This window comes from Nilaparvata lugens, chromosome 2, assembly GCF_014356525.2.
Source record: "Nilaparvata lugens isolate BPH chromosome 2, ASM1435652v1, whole genome shotgun sequence".
Classification (NCBI taxonomy): domain Eukaryota; kingdom Metazoa; phylum Arthropoda; class Insecta; order Hemiptera; family Delphacidae; genus Nilaparvata; species Nilaparvata lugens.
Window position 1 is genome coordinate 30,041,841 of NC_052505.1, and position 26,594 is coordinate 30,068,434.

Here is a 26,594-nt window from a genome sequence, read left to right on the forward strand (position 1 = left end):
GACATGAAATACAGGAATTGTTAATTATAATATATGGATTAGTATAATAATCCTCTCCTACATTGAGAGTTGAATCCATATAAGCCAGAGGCTTGTGCATAGAAGATTGAAAGAATGATGATTGAAAGAGTTAAGAGGATGATTAAGAGGTTGGTGATAAGAAATAGGAGGTGAGTCATAAGAGAGATGAGTGAAGCAAGAGGTAAGTGATAAGTGGAACTATAGTCAGTTTCACTCCAAACTGTCATCATCCTTGCATCTAGTGATAAACTTTTTATATTATGAACATTCATATTCGATCAATCAATGTCGATTTTCGCGAAAATTCGAAGAGTGATCTAGCACTTTGCAGCCCTTTTGTGCCTTCACCTCTGTGGACTGTGAGGTCGAGGCTGTGATAGGGACCTCGCTAACAGCCCAAACGGCAGTTGAGAGGATCCTTGAATAAGCAATTAATCCGCGCCGGTTCGGCCAAACGCTCTGTTTCAAAACACTTATTGGCTTTGAAGAGTATTGAAGGCTCTCTGCGCGTGCGCGAATGTGAGGGTGGAAAGGGGTGGAAAATTGGGAAAGCGCTCCGCTGGCTCTGAATTTTCTCCAGTACCGCCTTGGCTTTTCACGCCCCACGATAGGTTAGCGCGCGCGTCTGTGGGGCTTCTCATGGGCTAAACACACTGTCATTATCTCAGCCCTGAAAACTTGCATGCAAAAGGAAATCTCGTGGAAAGTGTCTGTTCTACAACACAACTTCCTCGGAAAACGCCCCTCACATGTGATCATAGTCAAGTGACATCCAAATCAGTGAACCTCCAAACAAATAAAATCTCTCCCAATACACTCCGTGTTTTATCTATCTCCCAATACATTGCGTTCTCTCAGTATGTGATTCTTTATTGATATTATTTGTGTTACAAAGGTGCTCTGATCTTTTGAAGTGTGCTACAAACTGAATTATTAATAGATATGTAAAAAATTGAAGTTTCCATAGGAGTGGTGCACTATAGTGAGAGTTCTGTGCTGTAGAAAATATGAGTAATTATGAAGAAATGATGCTCTACAGAGACTGGATGAAGGTGGTTGTCGTCGTCTTCTTCTGGCTGTGTACGGCTAATAGTCAAGGTTTGTTTGATAATATTCAAAAATGATTATGAATTTATCTCTCTTTGATTTCTTTCCCATCATAGGTTCGATGATGTGTTCAAATGATAAAAAATATTGATGATTAATAATTTTGGTCACGCATGGTCTCGAAATTGTCAGAGTTTATTCGTGAGATTCAGAGTTTATCTCCCATATGATGAAGCATCTGCGAATAACATCTTATTCCACCTCTAGTCTTCTGAGTCTTGGAAGAATAATCATGAGTTCAAAAATTATGAGATAATTCAAAGAATAATAGACGTGTGTGGTTTCGAATCATGTTTTACTGTATTTAATGATGGGAGGGTGAAATTTAGTGATTTAAGAATAGCTTCTGATGTTAACGGTGGAATATTCTTATATTTTCAATGTTGATAATATTCTATAATGATATGGATATTCCAGAAATTCTATAGATTTACTTGTTTCCAATCATTTTTCACTACAATGAAATTGTCACTACTAATGTATTGTGGGCGATTCCGACTAAATGAGTTTGAGGTCCCCTCCTCTCAAGCGAAAGATGAAAAGTCCAGAGTGGAAATGTATAGAATTTACGGTAAGAGATAAGAATTAATCTGTTGTTTGAGGTATTCCCGCTCATTATGAATGGAAGGGTGTATTTGTTTGTGTGAGATTAGAATTATCTCTGTTAGAGAATATCAACATAACTGATAAATAAAGAGCCCATACAGATTGAATGGAAAATAATGTTTCACTGTGATCGAACACGAATGATCATGAATGCACTCCAAGGTTTGATTTTGGTATCCCAATGCACAATACTCCAGGAGCTGTTAACATTCAATTTTTCGATTTTTAGTATTTTCCAAGAGTGATGATAAAAAATTCGATCATTTTTACCTTAATGAATCGCGATCAAGTGAGATGGTTTACGTTTGATGACAACAGCGCTATTTTGGTAATCTTATGACGGCGACAGCGACAATTCCAACCATTCAAAAACGGTTTAAAAATTCTCCTGCCTCCGTCACCGTCATGCGAATCGCAGTGGTATGCACAGTTCAATTCCGAATTTGATTGACGGATTCGATTAAAAGAATGAATCTTGAAATCTCAATGATTTTACGGTACTTTTATACATCGTATATGCGAGCCCACGAAAGTAGGCTATGAGTTAGGCTACCGGTTATATCTAATTGCTTCTATGAGTTATAAAATCGGTGCTCGCGTTGGAAGGGTGCCTGCTTGAGATCAGCTGCACTCACTAAATGAAAAATCACAAAAAATCACAATTGTGATTTTTAGTGGTTCAGAATTTCGTAATCATCATGCGGGTTCTAGATTCATTTGGGCTTCATCCTCACAACATAGTTGTTTACTACGTGAGACCCATCATACTGGATTCTTTCAATTAATTACAGTATTACAATGTAACTTGAAATCTTGACATTCTCATTAATCTCTGATATAATTTGTCAGTGCTTGAGTTATCACGTGGATGAGATATATAAGTTAGATTGATATGAAATGAAAGCGATTATATTAAGCATAGCAATCAACGATCAATAGAGGATGATTATCATCATTCTAAGGGAATCCATGAATATTAAATAAGCATTGGTGACAAATTGGAAACTCGATTGAAACTCTCATTGCTATTATATACGATCATTGAGATTCTTTTGTTCTATATTTTTTTAGAATTCTATATATCAACCATTCAAATATGGACATTGATTATTTTTGGATTGCTTTCAAATTATTTATTGACGAAGTTCTTTGAGTGGCATTTTCGGTCCTTATCCCCTTCAGTGGATCTTCCTCATTTCATTTAATCTTGATATCCTACAAGTTATAACATAAACATTAAGATTTCTTTGCTCTATGATTTTTGAGATTTCATATATCAACAATTCAAAACAGACATATTTTGCAGCTTGCATAGTTTGATGGAATGATCCTGGATTTGCTTTCAAATAACGCCGTTATATATTGACGATGCTTTTGAATGGTTTTTCGCTCCTTATGCCTTTCAGTAGGTCTTCCTCATTCCATTTTGATATCCTATAAGTTCAGTAGAAGTCTTAGCAATGATGTTGGTGAAGTCACCCCAAATTAGGCCCTGATAGACGTTTTTGTTGTTCTCCATCTTCAATCTTTGTTCTTGCGTCTCATGACAGTTTCGAAATACGAACCGGACGAGGAAGTTAACATTCCCAGTTGCTTCGAACTTGAAAACGAACTCAAAGTGCTTTAAAGTTTGCTCAGCAATATCCCCAAGCCTTTAAAGCTCCCCAATAAGTTTCTTAAGATATTTTCTCAAATACTTCATCCATTGCCAAACGTTATACTTTGTTTTTGAATTTTTGAAAAGATGGAAGGAAAAAGTCTTATAGTTTAGTCCTTGATCATTCATCGAAGTGTATCGATTGTTATGTAGTGAGTTGGAATTTGTCCTTTGCTCTTTTATCGATGCATATTATTTTTTCTCCGATTTTCCACTAACTTCTAGAAAACAATCGTGGTTCATTTTATTCATTTATTAGATAAGCACAATTTAAAGAATACAAAGAATTACAAACAATACAAAGATCGGAAACGTATGAATTTAATCAGAAAATTGATTGTATTTCTATCATTGCATTATTCCTCGTCCAATGACAGACTGTTACCGCGACTGGTCCGGCAACTACCAATCGTATGGCGTCATTCATACTCTGTATTCTACTGCTCAATTTCTGAGTTCTGATTACTAGTGATCGAGAAAGGTGAATAAGTTGAAACTAGTTTCTAAATTCTCTAAAAGATATGTAACTATTTAAAGTGGTTTTATCTAATATGCGTTTCTTCCACAAATAATCTTCGCTACAACTGAAAAAACGTTTCAAGAAATGTATTTACACCTCTTTCTACTGGTTCATCCGTTATCCAGGCATGTACTTCAAGAATTGAGAAAATTTGACAAGTTCTGGCAGCATTCTCGTAGGTAAATGACTCCTATACACAACGTTATTCATTTTATAAATTTATTGCAGTTCATCGTACTATTCACGTCTTATATTCGGGAGCTCACAGGATTTTCAAATCCCCCCGAGAAAGGCCAAACAGGCCAATCAAGGTTATCGATTATCACAGATTTAAGCAACTGAAATGTGCCCGCTGCCTATAGTACTGCATTTCTCAGAATAATGTATCATGTCATATTCCATATTCAATGGTTTAATCCAGCTATTTCAGTGGTATATACATAATATGTAATGGAAAATAGAAATCCAAATACCCTTTTTAAAATTGTTCAGTCACAACATGCTTCGGCCATATTTTTCTTATATTCGGATATTTCGGCTATTTTTCTCTGTATTCACGAGTAGCCCTAAAGAGAAAAATACATTCATACAACATCATGTATGAATTCATAATCCATCATATTCACGAAAAATAAAATATAAAAATACTCATTCTCAAAAGGTTTATTCATTTTGTAGGGGTGTTTCACAAAAACTTGAATTCCTATGATTATGGAAGGAGGAATGTTCCATTAATCCCGTAACTTAGTAGAAATACTTCAATACTTCAATATTAGAATACACTCAACACAACATGAAAGTTCAATTATTGCTTTTGCATGCTCAACGTATAGTGTGCGGCAGATTTTTTCTACTATATTCAAAACCTCCTAAGATTCTATTTATAATATTACAGACGAGTGAAGCGAGCCTGCTAACTGCTATTTCATACCATATGAGATATCATCCTACCCTTCACACCATTTGAGCCTTGATAGAATATTTTTCTCTTTTTGTTTGCATTTTCGTCTTCGTCGGTTTTTGCAAAGAAAACGTTAACAATCGCTTATTCGTTACCTTGAAAAAGCAGTGTGTGTATTATTTCACTCATTCGTGAATGAAATAGGAATAATGTTTGCTTTTCATTTGCCTCGTTACGGAAAGCCTTCTTTTCTGCGAGAGGAATAAGTGAGATTTTAGAATAAGAGACGAGATATCTCTCACATATACGCTGTTTGTTCATGTGTGAGGAAGAGCGTACGAGCAAAGACACAATGATGTAGTGATTAATTGTAAAAAAATAATAGTCTTTATCATGAACAATCCACGTCTCTCCGATGGTATGGAGCTGAAAATAAAACAACATTATCTTTGTATCACATAACTTTAGTCTAGTGTGATAATGATATCAAGACACGATTTTCTTCTTACTTCTGACTCTGATTGAGGAGAGAAAATTCCATAGTGAATATTGAAATATCAAATGTTTCAAAGTTTATGATGAAATATAAAAAAAATCTTTTGAATTTTATAATCTTGATCAATATTTCTATTCAACACACACATAATTAATCTTTGAAATATATTTCATGAGTTCAATAGTTATGATAAATGTTTACTCTACACTATGGTGAGATCTGAGATCGAGTGAGTAGAAATGAGAAAATAATTTATTAATCTTTTCTATGGAAATTATTTACTATTGTGAATATCACTGAATAATAGGGATAACAAAATCCCATTTCCAAATCAAATTCCCAACATCTACAGGTAATATGAATACCGTATTGCTTCGTCATCAATTATTCAACTCTTTATCCATTCCAACTTTGTTTCTAAACGAGTTCAATTTTAAATGAACTTATATATGAGTACCTATGTCAATTTGACAATTTATTCCAAATTATAATTTGAAACAAATGTTTATCAAGTGAATAATTATACTGTTGGAAATGAGTAATGGCGAGAGGCTTGAACCGCCGTATTTAGAAAAACAATATTATTTAATGATTGTAAGGACTATTGGACATTCTACAAATAAGTAGATATTCAGAGGCCCGGGTTCAAATCTCAGCCCGGGCAAGATATTATTTATCTCGGGCCACTCCTGTGTTTGGGATGGACACGTTAAGCCGTCGGTCCCGGCTGCCTAAAAAGCAGTCGTTAGGTCATGTCAGAGGCCCTGAAATTGATCAGTTGCGATCTGAAAACTCTGACACCAGACCTGAGCCAGCCAGGTCACTCGATATTATTATTATTAATAGATAGGATTAGAGCTTTCACTGATCCATCAGCTTCTTGTTTAGTCTTTGAATATTTCCATTGGAAGCAGGATAATAACATTTTTATAATTATATGCGAGTGATCTAAAATTTCTTCATAATTCCTTGATGCTCATGTTACCTTCCAATCCGAGTGACAAGAATTTCTTTATAATAACATAAAAATGTTACTTTCCAATCCAATGGTTTCAACTGTATTCACATTAATTTTGTCATCTCCTGTGAAACTGCGTGGAATGAAGTTAACGTTGTTAGCCAACGTATTCTGCTTGGTTTATTCGCCATTTTCCACTCTAAAGCTACAAAGCTTTTCCTTGTTCAAAAACTCATAAACGGGTGTCAGACCTGGAACGAAACTTCAAAAAGGCATTCCAATTATTTCGTGTGACACTAATCATTACATTCATCATAAAAAGGGAATCATCGCCTCAAAAATATTCTCCCCATCGCTCTTTTTATAATAGATCTCGTCGGTTGCACTAATTGATTACGGTCGAGGACAATCGATTGTAAAACAAAGCTTAATTTTTGTGTTCCTTCCACTTCATTTTTCGCGTCACTGACTCTTTCCTGATTCCTTTTGTTCCCTTTTCCGTCCACTGATCAGCATCGTTTGATCATTACTCATCTTTGTTCTCTCCGTTCGATATTTTTTCCTTCTCCACTTTCCTTTGTCACGTGGCCGAAAGGTTTCTAAAGAAGTAAAAATCGGTTTCTAAAAGTAAGTACCAGTTTCTGAAAAAAGTAAGTATCAGTTTCTAAAAGCGAAAGAATTAGTCCCTGGGAAAGTGATGATTGATTCATGTAATTTGGGAAAATAGTACCAATAACCTATTTGAATTGAAATAGTACTGTAGATGAATGGAGACTGATACATGATGGAGTAACGAAATGGGATAAAGCTGTATACACTGTAACGTCCTTTTGGGGTTACAAGTGCCCAGCTGGCAGTAATCGGTAGAGCAAATGAGATTTGAATATTTTTTATATTTATGCGCCTGCTGAAATGAAAATATCATACGGTTCTTACCAGTTTTTCGAGGAGCTTATAGCAAATTCTGGTATCAATCGCTGCAAACTGCTGCTGCTTTATCAATCGGCAATCTTTACCGCAGCATTGACTGACTCCACAATTATAGATGCTGAAGAAGTAGATAAATATGAGGATTTCAAATATTGCTCAAGACAATAATATGGTACCGACATCAATCCATCTCGCTACCATGTGAAAAAGGGGTCAGCAGTGTGAGATAATACCGAATGTGATCCACGACGGTATTTTAATTAGAATCCATTATAATTTCTATGACTTGTAGTACTGCTTTGACTTCGGTATTATCTCACACTGCTGACCCTGTATTTCAGTCAATTTGATTTCAGTGATTAGGTTGAACCATTATTTTAGATAAATCTTGAGAACGTATTACTTCTGGAGATTCAATGATCAATACTGTATATTGCTGATTTATCCAACTCATTCGGTGATAATAATTTATTCGGTTGATTCGGTGTATGAGTTCGGCCGTCAGTGTAATTTAGATAAAATAATTTATCTTAGGAACTTTGAGCTTCTTGTAATTCTTATTATAATAATACTGATATTTGAATACATTAAATGAGCATATCTAATACTAATTTTTCTCCCTGTCGGTTTGAAGCCCAAGGCGAAGCCGAGGGCAACAATTTTCCTGAGGGAGAAATAGTTATTTGTGCAACTAGTGCGCAAAGTGACAGTTTGCTGCACCGAAAGAAATGTTTACGCACGAGCCGTAGGCAAGTACGGAATAAAGGTTTCTTGAGTGCAGCAAACGAACTTTGTGCACGTATTCCACATTAAATTTTCCCTACAGTTACCATTGAATATGAAAAGTGATTAATTATGGGTAGAATTCCTGGAATGGATTTGATGTGTAATGTCAAATGTTTTTCTGTGTAATTTTGTCATTAATAAAAATCTTAATTTATTTAGAATAAAATAATAAAAATTTGATTATAATGATTAGTAATTCAATTGGAAATGTATTTCAATAAATAACTGAAATAAACCAATTAATTTGCAAATGTAAATAATTTTCAATTTCTAAATAATTTATCAACCAATAAATTTTTGAATGAAAAAAATTATAATTTCAAATAATGAATGATAAATAAAATTCAAAATGTTGTCTGGTGAACAATCAATCAGCTCACTAACAGACGATGCCACTCTCAACTTGATAAAACTTGATTTTCCAACTTGATAAAACAACCAGTCAGAAGTCCCACTCATTTCCCACTGCTTTGTAAAAGCATGACCATATGGTAACTGTAAAATAAAATGAGATAATCATAATGCCTCAGATTCAATGAGAGGCCGCTGCATTTAAAGATGTTTGTGCTGATTGAATCGTCTATATCAACTATCTAGCAATGTCTTTTTGCTGAATATCGGCATATTTATTACCATATTTATACAATTATGTTATAATTACTTCATGATTACTTACTATGACTACTAGAAAAATATCACTGATTTATGTAATTTAGAATTACTTTAGATTGAGTAGTAGAAGAAACTTTATCATAATAAAGATATAGATAATAGTCCAAGTAATATTAAAGTATCGCACTAGAGGAGTGCTTAGAGAATATGTCGATATTCTTCAATAAGTACCGCAATAATTTGAGTACTATTGAATACGGGTTGAATTATGTGAGTAGTGCACTGATAGCATTGTCTAAGTGGGGTTCAATGTATACTCTAACACTGTTCAGTTCAAGCTCAACCGATGTACACTCTATGATTATATTATTCAACACTGCACTCTTATTGGAGGGTTGAGCCCGCAATTGGGAAAAATGCTCCAATGGACAAATCTGTTGAGAGGAAGTGTGAGAGAGTGAGTGGGAGAGAGAAATAACCAGGTTAGCGCATTTTCTAACCGAGTTTGTAATGAGAGCAGAGCAATTCAAATAAACGAACCATGTCTTGGTTTCCTGTGCGGTACTTTTAAAACCAACAAAGAATTGAACAGCATTTTAGTAGCTCCACTCAAGTAACAGAAACAGACAAGGAGGGCGAGGAGAGAGAAATATAAAGAAAGATAGAGGAAAGTGCATTAGGAATGGGGAGGAGTCGACAGTGAAAAATTACGGGATGTTTAAAATAAATGCAAAAGATTGCAAATTAGGTTCAATGAACAATTGAGTTTGTATGGATAACCTATAAACATGAATGATTTTTTATAGACTATCTTACAATTTAAAATGATATCTGCTTCTTCCAATACATATTTACTTTCTTGAAAATGTTGAACTGTCATGTTTTGATTTCACTCCCATCAGGACCTAGTATCTCAATGTTCTAAAAAAATTCTCTCCACATTATCATGACATGATTTTTCAGTGCTAGTCTCGTTGATTGAAAGACTAATAGTAATTTGATCATATTCACGAAAAACTTAATATATGAATGTATGATAGATAATGAAAATTATTATAGATATTATATATAGGTATATAAATTATAATAGGTATATATTATAAAAAAGTCATCATTGAATTCTTTTTTCCGCCTTCATTTCGATTGATGTGAAATTCCTTTGTAGTGACATTCTGCTCCCCCAGAATCTACTATTTCCAGCTGTAGATGATTCATTTTCTTGGAATCAATCCAAAAAGTGTCAACTGTACTAGAATATAAGTACTAGGGATATACTCTAGTACAAGAAAAGATAATATAATAGTGGGGAATGAGAAAGTTCCCGTAATAAGAAGGGGAGAGAGAAAGGGCTTAAGATAATAGAGAAGAGAGTGAATGACTGCGGTGGAGGGAATAATAAAGGAAGATGAACAAATATAAATTGATAGAAAAAGCCTCAAACTCGAAGGGAGGCCATGCGCGAGTGAAAAATTGAGAACATTGTTTGAGAGAGAGTGTCAGAGCTGGGAAAACTAAGCCGGGCAAAGAAATACAGTATAGTGAGAAACGTGATGGAATAGAACAAGTAAATCGGAGACGGACAATGGAATATAGTGAAAGACGTTATATACTTGAGAAAAATATTGGACAAGAACGAGTAGATGATACTAGAGATCCGAGAAAATGAGAATGGGGAATTGATGAAGACGGACGTGACAAGGACTGGAGTAATTGAGGTGTACAATAATGAGGTTTGGAGAAAAAGCAAGATCGTGAGAAGGAAAAGAAAGTGGTGGGATGATGAGAGAGAGATGCAGATAAAAAATGGTTCAACAGAAACCTTGAAAATCTAGAACAGGATAACAGCAGAATCTAGAAAAAAATTGAGTAAAAATTTGGAGATAGAGGACACTGAGGAAATTATAGTCTTTGAGATGAAAAAAGGAGAAGAAAGAGGATAACAAAGAGATTACGGAGAAAATGTTGAAAAAAGTTCTAGTGGCAAGTTGATGTTGATTCACAGCTACCTCCACAACTATTCCTCCCACTCTCCTTGAATATACGTTCATCCCCCAACAGAACGTACTCAAAAAATAAAGAGAGGCTCTGATGAGTATCCTGAAAAATTGTGGCATAGAATAGCTTTCAGGGCTTGAAACTGGCTTCTAATGTCACCTCGTTTGCAAGGGTACTCCCACTTCCTCTCTAGAATTTTTCCTGTCTTTCTCTCTCTCTTTCTATTTGCTGGTCTCTCTTCCTGAGAGCTATTCAGGAATTCTTATCTTGCTACATTCAGTCCATTCACGGAAGTCGGGATGCTTTGCCGGGGCCTCGGTTAATGAGCTTCAAATTATTTAGTATTTCGCTCCTCCTGGTTTTACAGGAAAAAAGCGGAGAAAAACAGACTCAAATCTGTGAAACTTCACCGAGTAATGTACTCTGTTAGTGCATCAAGACCTGCTTCAACTTCTAGCTTCGGGCTGTTATTTGGAGGCAGCATTTTTGCGATGCGCTTTGATAAGCTAGCCAGCTTGCTGGGAGTTGTTCTTAAGAACTCTCTGGATCATAATTAGATGACGAGATCCAACTTATTCCTTGAGTTGGTGAGAAAATCTTGAGGAAAATCGTGAGGAAGTAACAAATACAGGAAAGTAGAGAGAATGAAAATTCATTGAGAAAAGGTTGAATAATGTATCGATTGATTAACATTGTTGAGATAACTTACAACAAGTTAATTGATGGAAAGAAGAAGAGAAAGTCATCAGTCGAAGAAGATGGGGGGAAAAATATTGGAGAGAATCATAAGGAGGCGAATTATTGTTAATAAGGAGAGGAAACTTCTATCAGTTCAATATTCCTCGGGGAAGTGGAGGAATGATGGTTTAAGAAAACATAGGACGATATTTCAGGGGTAAGTTTTGAGGAAATGGTAGGGGGAATCATTACATGATGCGATTTCCGAGAGAATAATAGAAACCTTCGAATTTTGTTTGGACTAAGTTTTAGTCCTTACTTATTCGGATTGTACTCACCTATGAAAAAGATGAAGATATTTCCAATAAACTCCAAAAATCCAATACATTTGTGGAATAATTTATAAGACATTGAAATATAAATCAAATAGAGACACAAAACTGAAATTCTACAAGACTATGGTTATCCCAGTATTGACTAATGAAAGCAAATCATGGATTCTAGGTAGTTTAGGAGTTTATAGAAATCTTTATGTCACTGCCATGTTCCTGGAAAGTAATGAATGATTCCTGTTTGAATTGATAATAATTCTGCCAGTGCAATCACATCGTCATCCTGTCGACGCGCCTTCTTCACGACTTGTCGAAAGCTCCAGCTGACTGTTCTTCCCGACTGTTCAAGTCGTTTTGACTGATGAGAACACCGTACAGCGTTTGTATGCTCTTGCCGTTCATGTATATCCAGAGACTTTTCGTCTATCAGTCTCATCGTACAGTTGTGGCGTTAAGTGAGAGCTGGCCTTATCAAGAGTATAGTTTGGAAGTGTCTTTTATCATTCTTCGGAAATTTTGAACCATTAAGAATATGAAAATCACACTATTCTCATATTGTGACCGTTTTGGTATAACCCATCTTAAATTATATGTTAAATGTCAACCCATGTTAAATTATAGAGTAGAATGATGAGAATATAGAGTAGTTAGACTTTATTATAATATCGATAGACATTTGGAGAGAAATACTTGAGACTCACTTTCTATGACCAATCTGAGTCGAAAGAGAGCCAATAAAACGACAAACGACTCCAGCAAGACGAATGCTCGCTTCAGTTGTCATGGAAATGATAGAAATGAGAGTAGCAGCAAACTCAATTTTTGAATAATTCATTTCAACCCGACTCAATAAATTCGACGACTCAGTCTCAAGTGGAAAGTTGAACACAAGAGTTATTAGAAATCGATTTGATTTGAATGGAAAAAGAGAGAGGAGAATGAGTGGATAGTAGAGAGTGAGAAAAAGGAAAATTTTGAGAGGAAATGTCTTCCACTTAACTCCAGTGAGCTACACCATCACACTCCCACTTTCGTCTTTTCCTTCATCGTTGCCTCTTGTCTTCGTTCTTACTGAAGATGGAGGAGAATGTGGAGGGTTCTGATAAGCTGGAGGAGTAGGAAGAGGTGAAGGACAATTCAAGAATAAGCGGAGACTCCTCGTATTTAAGTCATATCACCATAGCCTATGCTAGCCTATGTATGGGAAACGTACTCCCCATATTGAGTATCACATAAATATCATACAGTGAATTATATAACTCATATTCTTCATCTGGGTCACAATGGAGCATTTATTAACATTGTCTCATAGTAATATAACATATTGATGAACGGTGTAATGTAACGCACGAGTAAAGAGAAATATTCGAGCTGGTTGTAGAATTTCGTTCTAATGTTCAAGCACGAATCTAGAAATATTCTGAAACTAAGATAGAAATAGAGTTGAGATAAATTATTGATTTCTCTAGAATGGAATAATACTATACAAATCTTTAGAGAGTCGCTCTTATGTGAATGTGAGGAAGTAATGTTGAAATGTAATGTTTTTATTATTATTATTATTATCAATGCTATTGATAATGTCTAAATGTCGGCATCAAAATCGGCCCTATGTATGTAATCTTCAATCGTACTTCAATATGGCAAGTCATGATTAGTAAGGTATGTCATGGAATATGAAACGTTTATTATAGGCTGGTTAGTGATTGTATATGTAGTACGTTGAATATTGTCCATCCTGTCTGAAGTATAAACGTCGTACGGGTCATTGACAGCTCAGATTATTATTTATTCATGCAAGGTGGGACTTTTCCGCTCTGGTTTCTCTCCTCTAAAAAGCTATACGAATGTACTTTCTTTTCAGTGATTGTATGAGTAATGAATGATTGAGCTGACAGGTTTGTGTTCTATGTCATTGCAATTACCAACGATTACTTGATTTAACTCCAAGCTTTCATGCTTTATTTAATAGAAGCTTTCATGTTCAAACTTCCTTTGCTGAATAATAAAACAGATCTTCGTATATTTCAATATTGTGTGGTATGCACAATGAATTTGTGGTTATCGAAAAAAGTTAATATTAGTTATAAGCTCCGTATGTTTTTTCTCTCCCAATATTATGTATAGATTCAGTGTATAAATTAATGAGTAGCCTGGATAGAAATGAGTGAAAAATGTATAGAATAGGTACATCCTGGTAATTGAATGAAATTCCATATCGTCGATACTATGTTTCAGAAATCAATAATGAAATACTTTGTACAGTGTATCTGGCTGAGTGTTTTCTAAGCAATATTGAGAGTAATAGAAAAGCTAATCCATATTGAAAGCTTCTCTATATCTAAAGTTTTTGATTTGGAGGATTTTGTGAATTTTGAATATGATTTAGGAGATTCTTGAACCTGTCACAAAATAATGGAGTTTCAATTTGTCTTCATAGTCCATGATTCAATGGAAATCTACTGTAAATCAGTAATTGATTTGACTTTGGTGGGGATGTATAGAATATTACCATCAGTAGAATTTAAAAAACTCCATACTAATAATTAACACTACTCCAAACAAATATTCCAAAACTCATCAAAGTCCAGACATCACGATGAAAATGACTTCGATAAGTACGGGTAGTAATGGAAAATGAAAAAGTTATTATTCACGATACATGGATGGATAAAAGTCTCTCTCACATGGATATCATCAATCGATCTTGGAGAGAAAGTTAATTCAGAACTTCAATTAGCGAATTCTCAAAGACTGCAGTATCAGTTTACACCCTAACACTAATTCTTTATCGCGGTGAAACGTCCTCCAAGTGTGCTGTGTGAAAGCGTTCTTTCGGTTTCAAATTGCAAAGCGCTTTGGAATGCCATTAACGGTGGAACAAGTGAAAAACGTCTCTCAAAAAACGTTCAAATTTTTTCCTGGGGGAAGAGAACTCGTTCAATTTTTTTTCTTGGGGAAAGACCTGCTACGGTCCTTACAAACAGGTTATCTGCACTCTCTGGCTGTGTAAACAGCCATTGATAATGTTTTAGAGGCGTGCAGGTGTAATTAAAAATGGATAATAGTATGTAGACTACCCTGAGTTGGGGTAGAGCAGGTCCATTATACGGTTGTCGTCCGACCGTCTGTCTGTAAGCCATCTTGTTAGTAATTTATTTACTCTCGGCTGGGTTTTCTCTCATTTACTAATGGCACTCGGCTTTCTTTCTTTATTCTTTTCTCTTTTCTCTTCATCTCATCCTCTTTTGCTGCTGTTAAGAATAGTGGCCTTTTATAAGGGATGCATCACGATATATGGAGGCATGCATATGTGTGTGCTTGTGTACGGAGGCTTAGTTTATTTGTATGTGTGTACAGAGAATGTGTGAGTGTGTGTGTGTGTGTGTGTGTGTGCAGGAAGTACTAACAGGAAGAAGGAACGAACAGCTCTAAAGCGTTTGCTGTACTTTGTGCACATTCTTCTGTTTTGCCCACTTTCTTCCTCTACTTCTTCTCACTATTATTTTTTTCTTCTCTTCCATCTTCTTCCACTCTTCTCTATTCTCCCTACCCTCCTGTTGAGACTCTTTCTCCTCATATGGAGAATCCTCCCTTTTCTCAATCTCTCTCTCTCTTTGAACTACTCGTCACACTTTCTCTCTGAGATAGTAATTCTTATGTGATATTCTCTAATCACTTAACTCTGTTTTTTTATTGTGATAACAGATTTTCCATCATTTTCATATCAACAAAGTACCAGGTTTCCAGGAATAGCTTGTTCGTGTGATCACCTAAAAAACTCTTGATTTGAGCTGAAATCTAATAGTAGAACTCGTGTTTTGACATGAAATTTATCAGTTAAACTCATCAATGTCTGAACTGAACAATAATATTATTAAATTCGTGAACCATTCGAAAGCCATAAGAAAACAATCATACATTTTGCTTAAAACTGGGATATCCTTACAATGGAGCAGTCTACATTGTGCCCAATGAATCCGGAATGAAAAAGGAGAAGGCTCTTAGATATTACACAATACGTTTCAGTAAAATGTACTATTGGCTACACATTTCCCTATACAAGCAGTCATTGTTGACTCAAGATTCATTTGAAGTTTGAGTTGCATACATTTTCCTATGTAGGAGTACATGCCTACCTCATCAGATATTCATTAGAGAGAAGCCGAATCACCACAGCCTGTTCAAATACAGTCTTTTCGTAAGATTGTTTAAACTTCATTCGTTTGCAGTGATTCTCATATTCGAGATAATCTTGAATGTAGATTGATGAATTGTGGGTACTATCTAAGTCTATAGTGAAGTATGATCATGGAACATTGATGAATGTATGAGTAAGTTGATGAAATAATGAATAGTAATTCAATCAACGAATATTGATGAATGAGTACAAACAAACATTATCATTTTATTGTTGTTTGTGCAATATTTACATTCCCATGACGCCACTGAGTGGTTATGTGGTGACATTCACAGTTAGATGCCTATATCAATGATGACTTCAACCTCACAGATTCCCAGTTAGGTATGTACTTGATGTTTTAATCTCACGGTCTAGTTGTGACTAGAAAATCCTCTTCACTTCAATTTCTTTCTTTCTTCACATCTTCATCTTCATCTTTTTCACTTTTTGCTTTCTTTCTTCTTTCTCATCATCCTATTAAGATCATTCTTCACTAATCTTGTAACTTCTGAAAAAATTGAATAAAAATACCAAGAAATTGTCAAAAACCAAAGATTTTATTGAAAGTTTCTATAGATAATTCAACCAGGTTGTCTCCTTGTAACTCTTTATACTCCCATTTGCCTTCTCTCAATTTCAACTACTACTAGTCTATCACTACTTGTACGAATAATCTATGCTGAATTCTAATCTTCACTTCTCTTCTTCTTCAAGTTATACTCTCCTGAATATCTTCAATCTTATGCTCTCTCTTTGTTTCCTGAATTTTCTTCTCATATTCATCATCAAAACCACTGTGAGACCTTTCAATAAAACCTGTCTCTTGAAACAAAATTTGAATTGAAATTTATCGTAGAAATGCCAATAACAAGAGACAGAAAGTTTAGATTGAATAAACCAATTCTGGCACTTAAAAATAACTTATAATACTTTTACGTTCTCATATTCTGGAACTCAGCAATTCTTGGAAGATATCTTCATGAACCCAGCCTTATTGCTGCTAAATTAGGTGTGTATTGTTTGGCATTTCTCTGCTGGAATAGGAGGATCTGAATTTATTAAGATTGAACTCTTAAATTAGTTGGATCTGCGAATATTATATCAAGTATGTTGGATGTTCTCAGTCATATTATGTATGAGTTCTTAGTCTTTATGATCGGTGACATGAGTTTACTTGAAATCATCGAAAGATAGAAGTGATTCTTTTTGTCATCTGTGCAATAGATGATCATAATCTACACTATAGAGGAAAAAACTGGTTTATACTCGTACGGGATAGAAAATTCAGGAATGAAGCATAATCACGTCTGTACTACAAGACTGATTATCTTGAAATTTCGCATATAGATTCTTAATTTACCGAGGATGGTTGTAGACCTATTCTCAATCCTTCAGGATTTCAGTACGTCAAGATTACAGTTTTTCAAGTTTTTAATAGGATCCTTGCGGAGCACGGGTTACCTGCTAGTCAAGAAATAGGATATCCAAGTACTCACTCTCTCTGAACACATTCAATACATGACACTGATTTTTTTTTTTGCTAACGACGTGGCTAAGTGTTAGTGTGGACATTATTGTCCAAACTTCGCCACGCCACCAAATAAAAAAGTCATTCTCTTTATGACTTCTTTCATCAAATAAAGAAGTCATAAAGAATAGTCATTTTATTCTATTCTAACATGTTCAATCACTGATGCCATTTTAATGTTGAAACATGTTGTGAATTATAATACTTTGAAGTGTAAGTTACATGTATTTTTTATTCCTTGATGGATAATAGTTAGTAGCACTCATCAAGTTTCAGCTCTTAAGTTTTGAGTTCAAGGGTGTACTCAGATTAGATTAGTCATTGAATTAGATTGATATTATATTGGCCTAGAATTCCTACTTATAAACCCACTCTTCCAACAATCAGCATGTAATTTCGCATTTTTCTGCAGACATTTGAGCAGCTGAATGGAGAGAGTGACATCACCATCTGTCATCATTTCAATTTCGTGGAACCGATGAAGCGACGTCTAGTCAAAAGTCAAAAGCCTGCTTCACAAGTGATTGACAATGACGCCAGGCTCTGACAATCGCTCATTTCGTCACCGCGCATCACTCCACTCACACTCACTCAATATTTCTCACACTTACTCTCTCACCCACCGTCTCTCTTTCTCACGTTCTGATTATCCCATCTCCTCAGTTTTTGTCACTTATACCGGCTCACAAACACCTCCACTCTTACACTACTCACTCACTGACTATTTCTCTCCCAAATTCAATGTCTGCCACTCACTCATTCACACACACAACAAATTCTTCCACTCACTAACTCTCCATGGTCAAATACACTTGAAACGGTCTGCATTGTTCGAGCTGGGAATATTGATATCTTTAATGAGAATATTGCTGAATGTTGAAAGTTAATATCAATATAACTCACTCCAAGGCACTATTATTCACCAACACACCTCCTACACCCCTTCTTTCCCTTCTTCTTCTTTTTCTTTTTCTTCTTTCTCTTTCTCTCCTCCTTTTCCTTCTTCACACCTCAATTCCACTCATTCACTCACACTGTTCACTTTGCAACTCAATAATTCCAATCATTTCAATAGATTGAGTGAATTCAATATCATATTATATCCGGAACAGCTCAATAGAGGTCTCCTCATTTAAATTTCTACGAATCTGACGTATCAGTAGCTTGTTTTTCCGATGAATTTTGTGCCAAAGCTGGTATTGATGTTGTAATAGACGTGAATCATAACGGAATCACATCTGTGTTGAACTTTGATGCAAGTCAGTTTCATCGCGAATGCTTTATAGGCCAAATTTCAGTTCTAGGCGAATCAGTTTGGCGATTAAGAGATTCGTGGAAATCTAATTGAAATTGTATATTGTTTCCCATTGAATAGACTTCAACCGATGCGTTAATTCAACTGATGAGCAGGGTTACGAGGGAAACCCTGAATGTAAATTCAGCGTTTTGCATCATTCACCCTCAAAGAAGTGAATTGCTTGTAACCAGTTGTCAAATATCAATAATAATAATTGATAATGTGAAATGAAAGTACACAATAGTAGCTCACATACAGAGAAGTGAGAGATTATAATGGGTAACTCTCTCAACTTCAAATAAAATATACTAAACTTTATCATCTATGTTTTCATTCAAGTGCAAGAATTAATACATGTTACAATTCATAGTAGATATAGTATAAAATCATTCTTTTAATTCCCTAGGAATAATTCGATAATGAAGATCAAATTTGAAGCAAGATCATTTAGAAAGCACAATACATAACTCTCCAGATCAAGACTAGCACTGAATTCTCCAATAGACAAGAAGAATAGGTTTCTCTTATTGTCCCTGTATTCAAGGTCAATCAATGCACAGCTAAGCATGGTAACTATGTGTTTAAGTTTATACTGAACAGTGATTATTATTGAATGTGAATTCATCACATGAATCTCACTGAATCATTGAAGAATACTATGATATGGTTTGGAACCCACCTGTTTGTCCACACATTTCTCATCATCATTCATCTCATGACCTACGTCCAAACCTGGAGCTCAATTGAAGTATAATATTTCATCAATATTAAAATCTACATGGATAATAAAAATTAGACTATTACATTCATGAGTTAATTCTCCGTCACAGCATTTTGTAATACCTTATTATAGCACCACACAATACCTTGTTTGTTACAGTTGAAAACTATACATCATTATAGAGGCAAACAATACTCTGGAGAACAATACCAGTAACAATACCATTGATGAGAGTATCAATGCCTTGTGATGATGAGATAACTGTACCTTGTAATAATGCAAAATGAGGTGGTTGGGTGAAGGTTTTGAGAGAAACCAACTTCTATCATCCCAACTCAATGACCATAGTATACTGATAACATGGAAAACCCTCTCTACTTGAACAGACAAATCCAATTATTCTTTGTATGATGCTCAACTGCGATGACCTCAAGTTAGATAACATGCAAGAAAATGGTCACGAATTCTATTGCTGATCATAAATGCACAATGCAACCACAGGGAGTGATCTTTTTTCTCATGTTCTTGTTTTCCCTTTCTATTCTCCTGTTTCATCACACTCCCTGTTTCTCAACACGTTTCTGTTGTTCATTTCATCCTTTTTGAAGTGTTCCACTTCTGATCTCCAGCATTCAATATCTACTCATTTCTCGTATTCCCTGTTGTCTATCGCTCTATCCCCTCAAAATGATTGTTGCATTTTTCATCGATTAATTTTTTTCACCTTAAAAAACAAAGTGGTATAATACGAATAACTTCATTGTTGTATGTTGTTCTACAAAGTGTTCTAATGATTATTTTCTCATTCATCAATAACTCATCTATCAATGATTTTCTCAATCCATCTATTTTGTCATTCAAAGGAAACATGATTTTTGTCACTCCTTTTTCTCACATCCGTCTTCATCTCATACTAATACTTTATTCTTCTCACCAAACATGCTTTGAATTTGAATTCCTTCTTCATTAATTACATCAGTTTCTTCCCCTTCCATTTTTAAAATATTCTATTTTTTGTGTTTCTCATAGTTCTTTGTACCACTATTTTATCCGACGTTATTGAATTCTCACATTTTTACCATAATCTCATTCTACGGAATCTTTCTCTTTGTTCCACCAATCTCTTTGTTGGAAGCTCCTTCTGTTTTCCTATTTTTCCACTGAATCTGAACATATTACTACTTATGAATTCAGAACGTCACTTCAACAGTAATAATATGGAATCACTTCTGTTTCACCTCTTTTTCGCTTTGTCCCATTCAGTTTTCTTAACGGCATCTCTTCCTCTTCCTTCTCTTTGTTTTGAACTGGATCTCAATTCGAACTGATTTAATATTTTTCTATTCTTAAGTGGACCATAGTGAATTTCACGTGATGAAGGCAGTGGAAATGGTGAGATGGCACAGTTGTTATTTTCCCTTTTCCACTGCCTTCTTTGATACAAAGTATACGTAGCTGTGATCCACGTTATCCCGGTAAAGCCTGATCTAGTTTCAATTGTTATTTATTATCAGTTCTATGTCAAATATAATTATTTTATTCGTTTAAAACATAATTCACAATTATTTGGTTGGGTTATTATTATCCTACATAGACTTAAATTAATTTGGCAAAGATACAGAGCTGGAAAGGATAGACCTACAGCTTTGTCTAATGACAGACAAAACAATTCTAATCAGATGCTGATTTCAAAACTTCAACTTTTCATATTATAGAAGGAATTTCCTATGATATTTCTCATTCGCCTACTTGACAAATTGTATATATCTCCCGCTCAGTGATTCTCTCAGAAATAAAAATCAATAAATCAATCTCTTTCACCATCTGTGTTTTTTCCACGTTTTCGAATAGAAATGATTCATCACTTGTAAATTTGAGACAGAAAGACAATAAGAAAGTATTATGAAAATCATCATCTGCAACAGCAAATGGAGGGGAAAGTGAGCGATATTAGGAATAGAAAAAATAAAAAGAAGAAAAGAAAGAGAATGAAGATGAAGAAGAAAAATGAGAATTAGTAGCAGAACGTGGTGGAAGAAGTAGCATGAGCTAAGCGCGGACTTGGACTTAGCAATGAGCGTGACTGGAGACTTGAATCAGATAAACCGTAGGAAGCCTAGAAGACAGAACTTCATCACGAATGCCAGACCTGGGACCAGCTGCTGCCTTGTAATTCAACAAATAAAACCGCAAGCCATATTTTGCTGTCGGCAGCACGAAGTAGAGGCCTATGTTTGGTGAGGGCTGGGGTGAATGTAGCATGGAATAGAGACCCAAGGATAGTGTGAGAAGGATGAAGATTGCATGAAATAATACAGGCCTAAGAATAGAGAACGGATGATGAAAATTACATGCAATAATGAAGGAGGGAAGGTTGGAAGATAGCATGAAAGAGGCCTTTGGATGGGGAGGGACTTTTGGAGATAGTACGAAGAAGGACCACATGATTTAGAGGGGAGGAGTAAAGACAGCATGTAATAGGAGTAAGTGGTCAAACATGGAAGGAAGGCCTTTTATTATCGTGTAACTGCTGCATTGATCAGAATCTGAGGGTTTCTTCAGTTTGGAGGTGTACAAGGTATCTTCTATTTTCCGAAACAGTAGTCATTGATTTGAGATTGTATTACAAAGGTCATAAATGATAGTCGAGATACCACGGGTCAGTTTCATGAATTATTCGCCTACTCTTCAGTAAATTTTGCATGATCGTATTTTTCCAGGCTTGTCGCAAATTGAGACGCGACGCGACATGGAATGACGTGACGTGACTCTGATAGATATCATAGATTATATTATAGTGTTTGAGATGAAGCTGGTAGGTGTGAACACATATTTGATATCATAGAGACAATGAGTGTAATGCTATCTTTCCTCTATGAACTAACTGATCTAGCAGACATACGTCACGTCACATCGTTACGTGTACGTTACATCGTGTTTCAATTTACGACAAGCCCAACAGTGATATTGTACTTTTTAAAATACTTCATCTGTGTCAGGGAACTCACAAAATATGATATAATCAATTCATTTGTGATTCGACAAACTTTTCAGTCAACTACGAGGCTTGATTTGCAAATTGTTGAAAGTAGAGATTGACTTGGAAGAAAAATTAATGATTTTTCAATGATTCCACAATTTTGAAAAATGGAACAGCACTTTACTCATCAATTATATTTATTTTTAGTTTTATGAAATAGCACAACTCGCATCCGCGCTCAGATTCTTTCTTTGCGGATGCTAATCTCTCCATGAAATGTAATTTATATTTATGTTTGTGAACTGTCTGACAGTGCATTCTGATACCGATACAAAACTTCATTAATTGGAATGAATTACTAGGTCTCAGACAGAAAAACAAAAATATCTGTCACCAATGGTGTTATCAATCGAAGATAAGACGATAACGACTAGGAAGGCTAAGATTATGGCTAACAATTTGAAATAAAAATCAATTTCTCGATTATTTAATAAACTAATAATATCATGTGAATTTGAGGTTAGGTTCTATATAAACAACGCTTGTCGGCAATATCAATAACGATCAAGCCGAACATCTACAATTTAATCAGATACTCGCTAGCAAAATAATTGCATCTAGGTAGCATTCGTTAAGACGAGGACAAGAGGATTTCGTATATTTATTGCATGCAAAATAAAAGTTATGAATGTTTGAAAAGTATATATAAATGTTTATCAATATATGTGAGCAAATATAAAATACAAAAAAATAATAAAAAATAAGAAGGAAGTAAGATCTAATTTTTTTCTACGCGCATTGATACATTCTGTACACTCGAGCCGAATCTGACTGTTTACCAATCAGAGCACAGTAATCGCTCGGCACTAGGAAATATTTTATTCAAAATCTCCACGTGGTCTTTATTAGAATTATAAAAAATTGTAATTGTTGTAGAAGGCATGAAACAATGTAATTAAAATAAAATAAGAGGTAAGGATAAAAATATTCAATTTTAAGATAGTAATATGCTCTAGTAATATGGACTATTTGACAGTATTAAATTGCGTCTTCGCGGATTATTTGAAATCCACCAAAAGGAAAAGATATTCAAATTTTATGCAAATTTAGAGTCGGAAGTATCGTCGGGAGAGAATAGGGGAAGACCAACTGCCCACTTGCTTGCCAGAGACCGACCAAGACGCCAGCCATCACGAGAGCAATAGATGATTCCCTTAAAAAAATTAAATTTTATTTATTGCCAAATTTTAAGTATCAAAGACTTTTAATAAGTAATAAACCTAACTCAGTGAAGTCGCACTATGACATGAGTTATTGATTTGAATATCCCCATTGGAGAGGACGACAGCAGCCTACCAGAAAAGCACAGGACACACGAGGCGAAAACCATGCTACATCTTTAAAATTTGTAAAATTTGTGAAAAATCTTCGCACGTGAGTTATTGAAATATAATTTATTGAGAGGATCCTCAGTGCTACGAATTAATAGAATTTCATAAAGCTAGCTTGTCAAAGGTATTATTCAAAAATCAAGCTTGATTTCGACTTAATTGCGCAAGTAGTATAAATAAGGGAAAGGTCATATCTGGAATGCACATGAGAATTGAATGTTAAATTACATATCATTATTTGAAATTATTAAATATGCTCAGTTAATGTAATCGAAGATCAGTATTATAAGCATGATAAGAATCATAGAAGCTCAAGTTCAACTTCCACTGACGGCCGAACATATACCTTGAGATTTCATATTCAAAGTATCAATTATTATTGGAATATTGAAGTATAAAATTCTAATTTGATAAGCAGAAGCGAGTCAAATAATTGAGTTATAGGAATCTGTAAAATGTATGCTGATACAAAAATCATGAAAGTTATTCATTAAGCAGAACAAAAGTTTTAATTGAGCGATCTGTGATATTTTTCTTGTGTATTTTCTCATATTGTATTTGCTTTTATTGTTTCATATATTATTTTTTGCTCGTTGATTTCATTGTAATTATATATTTATTGATTGAATGGTGTTCTTTTCATTCCTAATCCTGTCTTCATGCATGATCAGTCTTGTACTAGTATTTTTATTTATTATTATTGACACATTGATAGAAGTATTAACCAACTATATTCTTCATCGAATAAGTTGGATAAATCAGCATATACAGTATCAATAAGTCTTCAGAAATAATATAATAATAATAATAGTTCTCAAGATTTATTGAAATGGTTCACTGAGAATGGATTCACTGAAATCAAACAGACTGAAAAATACAGGGTCTTAGTATTGTCGAAGCAGTATTACAGTCTCTTCAACATCCATAACAGCAGTTTGCAGCGATTGATAGCAGGATTTGGTATAAGCTCATCGAAGAGCTGGTAAGAATTGTATGGTATTTTTATTTCAGCAGGTGTCAAGATATCGAAAATATTTAAATATCTCATGCTCTACCGACAGACTGCCAGCTGGGCATATGTAACCCCAAAAGGACGTTACAACTGTATTTTGAATGGGAATAAATTTGATTTGAAATTGATTATTTCATTCCTAGAATCTCTAGATTACTTTGAAATATAACTTTGCACATCAAAATATAGATTCTTGAAAACTTTGGACTTCCAAGAAACAAGGAACAGTAACAGACTTTACATATTACAATATGAATATTATTCTCATATCAATCAAGCTTACAGAGTTCATCATGTGATATTGTACATCAATACCGTCTCCGAGAAGCTTGTAATAGAAACTTCTTACTGATAATCGTTAATGAAACATGATGCTGATGTTCATGTTACAACTTGACAAGATGTATCCATGGTAGGCCTACATAATACATATCGTTATGATATATAACCAAGCGGGTTCACCATGTCAATGTCTAAGTCCATGATTACAAAGTACATTATCAAGACATGTTCCATGTAACTTACAGGCACATGATTCCACTTATGATGGATGGATGTATGATGATGTTGAATCATGAATGGAGAGGATGATGACTGATTTTGTATTATGTATACTGATCATGATAGGTGAATCCTGTTCTCTGATGTTTTAATGGACCATCATTGTCTATAAGCTTCCAGGAATCAAGGTTGTAATGTTGATCATGACTGGGATAAATGATAAGTGAATAATGAATGACAGAGCTAATCACATTTAGAAATAATTGGTGCATGATGATATGGATCCAGAACCATATGAAACCTTGGATAGAAGCATGGCAGTTTGATTGAAAACATCATCCCAAGAAATATTAATGGAACAATTTTTTATGTTTATTCATTTTTATTGCGGATTATGCCCACATAGGATCCAATGAATTGAATGGATTTAACAGACTGAAGTCATTCAACGATTGAATTGAATTGATTCAACAAATTGAAATGATTCAACGAACTTTTTTTATTCTCATGGCTTTTATCGGCAAAGAGATCCTTTTGGATGTTCTGCCTTGCCGTTCTATCAACACTCAAGTTTATTGGTTATTTAACAAACTGAATTGATTCAACGAATGAATAGAATTAATTCATATGAACTCCGATGATTACCTATAATATTTAGTATGAATACATAACAATGAAGCATTAATATCAATAATTCGTCATTCTCGAAAACATGATTACTCGGAATCCAGCAACCATTCATATCTTGCATTCTGAATGCACATCTAGAATGCAACTATATACCTAGTTTAAAGTACATTATTAGTCACTTACTTTTCCATTTGGAAAGTCGGTATGAATTTGAAAATGCAATTCTGTTGCAAGAATTTCCTCAAAAACTCAGTAACCTCTATTCGAATCACATTAACTTTCTTATAAATGCAAAGAGCGTGGGAACATAACTTGAAAGTCATGAACTTCCGAAGTTAGTATTATCTAGACTCGAAACTTTATTTCACAGGATCTCTCTCCCTTTTGAACAATATTCTTTGCCTTGTTTCCTTGTTGTTGTTGTTATTGTATTCCTTCATTTCCTTCTTCTTCTTTCTTTTTCTTCTTTTCCTTCTTTTTCATCTCTTACTTCTTCTTCCATTTACTATAATTTTCCTTCTTCTTTCGTTTTCTTTAGCTCCTCCCTCTGAGATTCTAATTCATTCCTCCTGAAGGAAATTCTTCCTTCATTTTCACTACTTCTACCTCCCTTCCTCCCACCTCTTCTCTTCTCGTGATTATTTTTTCAATATTCTTCTCATGTTTCATCTCATACTCCTTCAACTCCTCATCATCAATGTCCTTGAATATTTCTCACTATTTTTCTATTTTGTGATCTCCATGTGAAATAT

At 34.6% G+C, this 26,594-nt stretch overlaps 1 protein-coding gene across 1 annotated transcript in view; it reads left to right on the forward strand.

The window, feature by feature from the left end:
- The first annotated feature begins 599 nt into the window (after positions 1-599).
- Positions 600-26,594, forward strand: part of LOC120349849 (zwei Ig domain protein zig-8-like) — a 282,131-nt gene continuing 256,136 nt past the window's right edge. The window contains exon 1 of the mRNA XM_039420984.1: positions 600-1,119. Within this exon, the coding sequence (XP_039276918.1) occupies positions 1,029-1,119 (91 nt within the window). The 5' untranslated portion in view covers positions 600-1,028. The remainder of the gene's footprint in view (positions 1,120-26,594) is intronic.